This window comes from Lupinus angustifolius, chromosome LG17 (assembly GCF_001865875.1).
Source record: "Lupinus angustifolius cultivar Tanjil chromosome LG17, LupAngTanjil_v1.0, whole genome shotgun sequence".
Lineage (NCBI taxonomy): Eukaryota > Viridiplantae > Streptophyta > Magnoliopsida > Fabales > Fabaceae > Lupinus > Lupinus angustifolius.
In genome coordinates, this window is record NC_032025.1 from 19,664,932 (window position 1) to 19,673,976 (window position 9,045).

General features: G+C 30.3%; 1 protein-coding gene across 1 annotated transcript; it reads right to left on the minus strand.

Moving 5' to 3' along the window:
• Nucleotides 2,985-8,731, minus strand: LOC109330692 (short-chain dehydrogenase TIC 32, chloroplastic-like). Its single transcript, XM_019564961.1, has 8 exons — nucleotides 8,244-8,731; nucleotides 6,697-6,928; nucleotides 6,509-6,588; nucleotides 5,871-6,027; nucleotides 5,625-5,706; nucleotides 4,448-4,535; nucleotides 4,299-4,345; nucleotides 2,985-3,587 (listed from the first exon to the last, which is right to left on the minus strand). Exons 1-8 carry the CDS (start codon nucleotides 8,365-8,367, stop codon nucleotides 3,390-3,392), a joined length of 1,008 nt encoding a protein of 335 aa, XP_019420506.1. The 5' UTR covers nucleotides 8,368-8,731; the 3' UTR covers nucleotides 2,985-3,389.

The following is a 9,045-nucleotide window of genomic DNA, read 5'->3' on the forward strand; positions in this document are numbered from 1 at the left end:
CTTTATGAACAACATAATAAAAGCTCGTAACTTTTTATGAAGTATGAGAAGAAGATGAAGAAGAGAAAATAAAAGACTACCTTAGTTTGTATAGGAAATGTTTTGTAAAAATGAGAGAATGGGGTGAGGTATTTATAGGAGAGCCTCACCCTCATCAAATCAGAAAATTTAATGCAAAGTAAATAGATTTAGACTAGTATAGGTGATGTGTCTAATAGTAGTGTAGTGAGAGGATTTGTTGAGTGATTTAGGGGATTTTGTGTAAGAGAATATGTACTTTTACTTGTTTAACAAGCAAGCTTCTTACATGAAAGTAATGTGACCTTTTCGATGACACATTCTCGATTAAACCATTCCTAAGTATTATCGGCTAATAGCCGGTTGGATAATAAAAATCTCCCGATTTCGATTTACGGTTAGAACTTCGAAACACGGAATTCATAGTGAAAAATAATTAGAAATGCTTTCTGGACAAACATGATGTCTATCTTGACTCAAAATAATATTTTGAAGCCAATGGCGCAATCGGAATTCGATTTCGAGTTACGGAACTCAAAAACACGTTATTGGACCGAATTCGGGCGAATTTGGGGCCGACAGCAGCTCAAAAACTTTCCGTCACAAAAAATTACAAAAATTTACCACAAAATAGGAAATCACAAAATAAGACTAATCTATTTCACTCCCCGATGGGGGTTCTTTTCACCCTTCCCTCACGGTACTACTTCACTATTGGTCACATACTGCGGTACGAACATCGGATGTTGGATATCTTACACGCAGACCTGTTGAAGTCGTTCAACACATTGTTATACGTCAAACAGATTGCGGTACCATTCGAGGCATTTCTGTGATTACCCGGGATGGAATGATGACGAAAATAATACTCAACTATGGTTTAGCCTAATTCAATACTGATTAATTTCTAAAATTGATCGTTGTTAAAATAAATAATTAATAAAAAATACACAGAAAATTCACAGTGTTACAAAGGCGGTATGCACTTCTCTTGATACTCATTTTAAGTTGAATGCTAAACAATGTCCTTCAAATGAAGCTGAAAAATCAAATATGCAACGGGTTCCTTATGCATCTAATGTACATAACGGTGTGTACAAGACCAAATATTGCACATGTTGTTGGTACAATTAGTAGGTTTCTGTCAAATCCATGTAAAGAGCATTGGAATGCTGTGAAATCGATTTTGAGGTATCTTTATGGTACTACTAGTTTGAGGCTTTGTTTTGGAGGTGATAAACCTACTCTTGTGGGTTATACTGATTCTGATATGGCTGGAGACATTCATTCCAGAAAGTCCACTTCAGGCTACTTGATTAAGTTTGGAGGAGGAGTTGTGGCATGACAATCTAGGTTGCAAAAGTGAGTTGCATTGTCCACTACTGACTACTGGTGCACAGTTTATTGTCATTACAGAAGCACGCAAAGAGTTGCTTTGGATGAAGAAATTCTTGCAAGAGCTTGATTTTGTCCAAGACAAATACTTGTTATTTTGTGATTGTCAAAGTGTCATTCATCTTGGGAAGAATTGAACTTTTCATTCTAGGTCCAAACACATTGATGTGAGGTATCATTGGATACGTAATGTTTTGGATGCTAGGTTATTGGAATTGGCTAAGATTCATACAGATGATAATGGTGTTGATATGATGACTAAGACCTTATCAAGGTGGAAATTTAAAATTTGTTGTGAGATCATCGGTTTGGCGATTCTCTTCACATAGTTGGAATGGGAGATTTGTTGGGTTTGAGCTTCCTTCCTATATGGAGAAAGACACAGTTGGGCAAAGCCCACTTGTCTCACTAATCTAATGGATAGGGGTCAGATTCATATTGTAGTGAAATCAGTTTATGCAAAAAATAGGCAATGGAAAAGTGAGAGAGAAGCTGAAAGAACTCAACCCGCAGGAACTCAGAGCAGCTGCGGGATATTTGCGACTGCGTCTTCGTTCGCCGTTGGATCGGGCTGAAATTTGGATAGGAGGTTCACAACTTATAATAATTCTTTCTGAACGGTTGGATCGGTGAGAGTGCGTCTGGGTGGTAGAAAACGAACCAAAACAGTGACTGTTTTTCTAATTTTTTCTACAACTTTGTATTCTCATTTTCAAGTTTGTTGCTCTATTGTATGTTGTATTGTTGAGCATGTTGTTTTGTGATGTATTTTGAATACACTCTTGTATTCCTATTTTGATTATAGTGAAGCTTGATTGACTGGCTAGTGCCCATGGTTTTTACTTCTCACATTGGAAATGTTTTCCACGTTAAAATTCTGATGTCTCTTGTGTGTTACTGTATTATTTGATATTGTTCCTCATAGATTCTAGCAAGTTGGGAAAATTATTATCCGCTGCATACACTCTGTTAGAGTTTTCATTGTTATTGTGTTGACAAATGTCACATCCAATGAATATGCTCATGATAAGGATTTTAACATTAACCCTATGTGAGCATTTAGTGAGTCTTGGACCAATTGATTCTTAGTTGCAAAAGGTTATTTTTCTTCTATAAAGAACACACTCTCACTTCCCCTGGTGCGCATGTTAGTAGGGCCCATTCAAACACCATGAGAAAGATACTCTTCGAAGAACAACTACCACATGGGGGATCCCGACCCCATGTTCTTATTGTCCACTCATACCAACCAACCTTAAAGGAACTTTCTCTTTGTAATTTCGTACCATCATCCCCTCATTTTCTTTTGTAGTATTAAGGTTATTATCTCATTAAGATAAGAAATTAATCTCTTGTATAGTGTGTGATTTTCCCTTCCAACAACAAATATTATTTACATGAATCGATTTCTTGACTTTTTTTATCTATCACAAAATCTAGTAAAGTCTTACACTATATATCAATAACTTGTTAGTATCATCTTCCCATTATAAAGAGTACATATAACATCCCATAATCACAATAAACAAAAATAAATAAATGTCCAATTGGAGTTTTCCTAGCACTTTCACTTATAATCTAAGATCCATGTTAATATACATAACACAAGCTCCATAATCATTGTATCATCATAGCAAATCCAATCTAACTAATTTAAACTAAACCAAATACTATATTTTAAACTTGCAACCATATCCAACAAGTTTCTTTACATATGTTTCACCAAGAGTAATCAAAATAGTTACAGTGACATAGGTATACCCTAAGGTAAAAAGACTAAAGCTAATTGTACCTTTTATATTATTGACTTAATAATCTATTAAGAACTTAGAGAAAACAAAGCTTTTTGTGAGTTGTTTTTTCTGGGCTCTAGTCTCCAACTACATCTATCTAAACCAAAAGAATAGCTTTCTTTTTCACAAATTCTATTACCATTATTATTATTATTATTTTTAGAGTCCCAAGAAACTTCAAAATTAAGGGTTCATGATTAAGTCAAAAGCAGCTTTTGGACCCCTAGAAATGATTAATTCAGAAGCTGCCCATAAACCTGCTTCTTCAGTTGAGTTGCATCCCATTTTTGAGGTGTAGCCTTCGTTGCAGTCACAGAAGAATTTGCTGGACACATTCAACAGCTTCGGGTGTGTGGCCACATAACATGTCGTTGCAGCTGCCTACATTTTTTTTTGCAGCAGATCGAACCACAGAACATGCAGAAACAAAGTCAATGGATATAATGAAAAATGCCAAATAAAAATGAATTATTTATTTGTTTTTGATTTTTGTGCATTCAATGATTAATTAAAAAACGTTTATGGAAAAATTAAATATATTACTTTTCGAAATTATAAATTGGAATTTTACAATGAAAGTTTTTTATTCCATAACCGGTACTTGTAGAATAGTTGTTAACAAAATCTCTATTTTATGGGGTTGGATCCCCTATTTCTATTACTGTACAATCAAAATCAAAAGTATCTTACCACTCTAATGACTAAGAAATTGTTAATTCATTTAGCAGTGAGTGCTACTATTCAATTCTTGCTACTAGACACTTTTATCTATTTACTTTACATTGTTATTATATTTTTACTCTTAGAAATAGCTAAAAAACATAACTGTTCTCTCCAATAATGAAGAGAAGTCTAACTCAACATATGGTTAGTCTCTATTTCTCTTATGAATCTTAATAAATATATCAAAAGATTAAAAATAGTCAGATTTATATCATAATTTTATAAAACAATACAATATATTAAAGCAATTTTAGAAAGAAAAGAAACTAACGGTAGAAACTTCGGAAAAAAAACTTAGTATGGATCAGAGAGGACAAATATGATAGATTTGGATGATACAAAATACAGAATCCTATTTTTGTATTTTACCTGGGGAATTGTCTTTAAGAGCTTGGAACCCAAAAAGAATACTAAATCTGTTACAGAACAATAGAAGAGAAAAATCCAAAATCAATTACAAGTTATCATCAAAAAAGAAAAGTGAACAAAAGTTGGATAGTTTGGTTCCAACTCACAACCTGTAAGTAAGCCTTCACGCTCTCTAGTGAGTCTGGTTCTCACTACCCCTGGATGAACGCAATTCACTGTCACATTAGCCTCCATTTGCTGCAAAAATTAAATACAATAAAATATCTTGAGCAAATAAAATAGTAGAAAGCAAGACAAAACACCAATAACTGATTACTGATTAGGAGTGATTTAGGAAACAAACAAATTTCACTTTTTGAGATGGATATATTCCCTGTTTGTTTCTTAATTAAAGAGTAAATTAAATTTGCAACTCAAACTTTAAATTATATTAATTATCTTTCTTGTTAAAAACATTACATTTAGTTTCCTTACTGGGTATATGGTATATATAAAAGGACTAACGTGATAATAATACTTATTATCAGACATGAAAATAATTAATATAAACAATTTTATCATATTTCAACAGTTAAGATTAAAAGATATATATACATATCATCAATAACTAATTTTTAGTACTAATCATTCATAATTGTTTATAGGATCCTTTATATGAGATTTTATATATAATAATAATAATAATAATAATAATATAAAGCCTTTGTATGTAAAATATGTAAAAAGTCTGAAGATATTTTTTGAAGGATAACAATGGTAACAATGTCTGTGATAACCCAGAAATCACTATTAATATATATATGGGGATAACAATCATAACAAGGTCTGTGATAACAATCGTAACAAGGTGTGTGAGAACAATGTCTATTGTGATAAATGAAAACAATATAGACCATTTGATCTAGATTGAGGGGTTAAGATTAAAAGATATAAGCATATGACTATCATATGATAATAACTCACTTTTAATCCTAACCATCTATGATTGATTCTAAGACCCAAATTTATTGTTCTCAAAATGTTTTATGAGAACTATTCTCATTTGAGTAGTTCCTATATATAGGGATGAATTCATTTACACTTAATCTCATCCACTAATTTTTAAATCTAATAAACCAAGTGTGTGAGTGAAATAAATGATGAGAAAAAAAAAAGAATTCATATAACTTTTAAGTCTCATTTATATAATTTAATTAACTTATATGAAATATGTAACAAGGTCATTACTGACATATTAGAATAAGACTGAATGAGACAATATACATTTACTATCACGAACAACCATTTTTATTATTAAAGAAAAATAAATGGAAAGAGTGGGTGTACCTGTAGTCTGCGGGCAAGCTCGCTGGTGTGGAAAACGTTGGCAAGCTTGGAAAGAGCATAAGCACGTGTGGCATCATAATCGCTAGGGAACATAGGACAAATTTCAATCCAAGTGATCCAGTGTTTACCAAACATTTCACATCATCCATTTAAATTTATATATTTTAAAGTAATATTTTATATAAATTAAACATAATGTTGTGAATCTCATAAAATCATAGACACATTAATTCATAGTTTTGTTACCTTTTATTGCTGCTTATAAGACTTAGATATGACATCATATCCCCTGAAAACCACCCGTGTATTCCAGATGTCACGTTCACGATCCTGCCTTGTATCCCTGTCTTCTTTGCCGTTTCAACCATCCTCTCAAGTAATAACTTTGTTAGAAGAAAATGACCTGAAATATATACTCAAACAAAAATTTCTTTCCTAATTACTATGGTATCCAATAACATTTTTTAGAAGAAGAAAAATAAAATTTTGTATAATTAATATATATGTACTATCATCCTAAAAGAATTAAAATTAATGATATAAATAATGGATAATATGTTCACATTCCACAGTATTACACTACATAAACTATTTTCTCTTACAAATAAAAGACCCAATTTATTTTTAGTTAGGTAGGAGGAAATAATTATGAGGAAAAAAATTTATACATTAATATTATATCATCTACTATTTATATTTAATTATAATTGATTTTTTAAAATAAAATAAAAACATATACAAATGAATAATTAATGATGTACTAACTATATATGAATTTTTATGTTGTATAAATTTTTGTAATGGCAGTGCATAAGTATTACATTGAGTAATATATTCATTGTTATTTATATAAACATGTTTCACGTTAGGTTAATGTTACTTACCTAGATAATTAGTGGCAAAGGTCATTTCAATTCCATCTTCTGAGACGGCATGCTCATGTGCAAACTTCCCAGCGTTGTTACTAAAAATACATCACCATTCAAATATATGTATAAGAAAGATGAGAAGTATATTAAAATGAACATAACAGAATATCATTATTGCATGTAAGTGAAGTAAAAGTACATACATGAGAAGATTGAGAGGTAAATCTCGAGAGTGAAAGTGATTAACAAAGTTGTTGACTGAATTGAGAGAACTAAGATCAAGAGGCATAATAATAATATGAGAATCAGGGCACTCAGATATTATGCGAGCTTTTGTGTCTTCTGCAGCTTTCAGATTCCTCGCCGGTAACACTAGCCTTGCCCCTCGCTTCGCCAATACCCTCGCCGTTTCAGCTCCGATCCCAGATGTAGCACCTGCTCTCATTACATACACATATATTTTAAGATTGACACAAAATTGGGTGTGTAGAAGCACTATAGTCTATAAATATTAGATAACTAATAATAATAATAATAATAATAATAATAATAATAATAATAATAATAATAATAATAATAATAATAATAATAATAATAATAATAATAATAATAATAATAATAATAATAATAATAATAATAATAATAATAATAATAATAATAATAATAATAATAATAATAATAATAATAATAATAATAATAATAATAATAATAATAATAATAATAATAATAATAATATAGATATACAAAGTAATGAATTAATTATTATTATTATTATTATTTAAGAACTGCTATAATTATATTAAATTAAAAGATAAAATAAATATTGGATGATTTTTTTTGACACTCATTCATAATAGTTAATACATGAAGGGTAATACTTTGATAATAATCTAAAAAACATTAAAGTTGTAATTAATGTTTTGGTAGGAGAGAAGGAAAGAAATAAGAAGATTGATATGTGAGAAAGAAACTAATGAAAAATAAAAGAAATGAGAAATAGAATGAATTTTTGTATTGCTTGTATTGAAAAAGAAAAAATAAGTTCTTTCACACTTCTTCATGTGAAGAGATAAGCAAAGATATGTTATAACAAGTCATGTGTTATGTCTTAAATTTAATTTCACAACAATGATATTATTTCATTTGAAAAATTTAATCTTTTTCCATTTTCTCATCAAATGAGAGTGGAAATTAAATAGATTTGGAGGGCTCTACTTTATTTTTCACTATCTTTCCAAGTTTTCTCCTAAACTAATAGAAATAAATATGATCTTTCTATTATTTTATTCTCTCTTTTCTCTTATAATCTTATTTGAATGATATTAGAAATTAATATGTATGATTTTTTATTTAAATTTTGAAGTCATCATATTCCTATTAAATAACATTTTATCTTAAGGAAATGAATCATGTAATCAGAAAATGGTCAGATTTATTGTTGAATGTTATCCAAATTATTGGTGTTGAGTATGAAACTTAATGTCTTAGAAATAAAAAATTATAAATTGAGAAAAATACATAAGAGCTTGGTCAATACGCTAATAATGTACCATTAATAAAACAACAGTCAATAAAACCCATCATAATTATAATGAGAGAAAAAAAGATATAGAGTATAAAATTTTTATCCTTCACAATTATCAACTCTTCGAAAAATAGCAATGCAATGAATAAATATTACATTCTTATAATAAATAAATTAGCAATAATAAACGTAAATACAATTAATTGGTTGAAGGATTTTGATTACCGGTGATGATAGCGGTGACGGAGCTGAGATCGGCGCAGCCTTCAGTGACTTGTTCGGCGGTGGATTTGGATCCAAAGCCGCTTGGACCCCGCCACCCCATAAGGTATTTAACTGTTTCCAGCATCTTAAGAGAAAGGTATCCTATAACTCTTTGACTATGATATGGGTGAAAATCTTGTTCAAAAGACTAAGAGAAAGTGATTCTGGCTTTGTTGGTTTATATAAAAGGTGCTTCTCTTTTTCACTGTCAGGTTTTGCAGGCTCTGAATTGATCTCAATCAAGCGTTTAATTTCTGACACTGCAGGTTAAGCTTACGTGCAGAAGAAAGAGAAAAGAAAGACAAAAGAGAAAGAGTGGAAGAAGATAAAGGATAAAAAGAGAAGGAAAGTGATTAGAGAGAGAGAGAGAAAAAGGGATAGTAGGCGTGAGAGCGTGATACTGATACAGACACAATGGTTAAAGGCTATGGAAATGAAAAGGGGTTGCAACTCCTCGCTGCATTTTATAATCATTATTACTAATCATAAATGAATAAATGGTCCTAACTTATGAGTCATGACTAGTGTGTTCATGAGGGTGGACTGGAGAAGGAATATGAGTATAATATGTATTAAAATTTAAATAAGATAAATATATTATCTATTATTCATCTCTTTTATTTATATTTAAAAATGATAAACTTTTGTAAGATATGTTATGTATAGTATAGAACAACTATTACACTTTTGATTTCATGTATATTATTTTTCTCACCAAAGAGAGGGCAGGATATAAGAAAAGAATCATTTCAATGGGACAAAC

Coding starts and splice junctions, on each gene's coding strand:
- LOC109330692 (XM_019564961.1), bottom strand. CDS start 8,367: ATGCTGGAAACAGTTAAATACCTTATGGGGTGGCGGGGTCCAAGCGGC. Junction 5,707..5,870: donor CTTATAAGCAGCAATAAAAG/GTAACAAAACTA, acceptor TATGTTCCCTAG/CGATTATGATGCCACACGTG. Junction 3,588..4,298: donor TCTTAAAGACAATTCCCCAG/GTAAAATACAAA, acceptor AAAAAAATGTAG/GCAGCTGCAACGACATGTTA.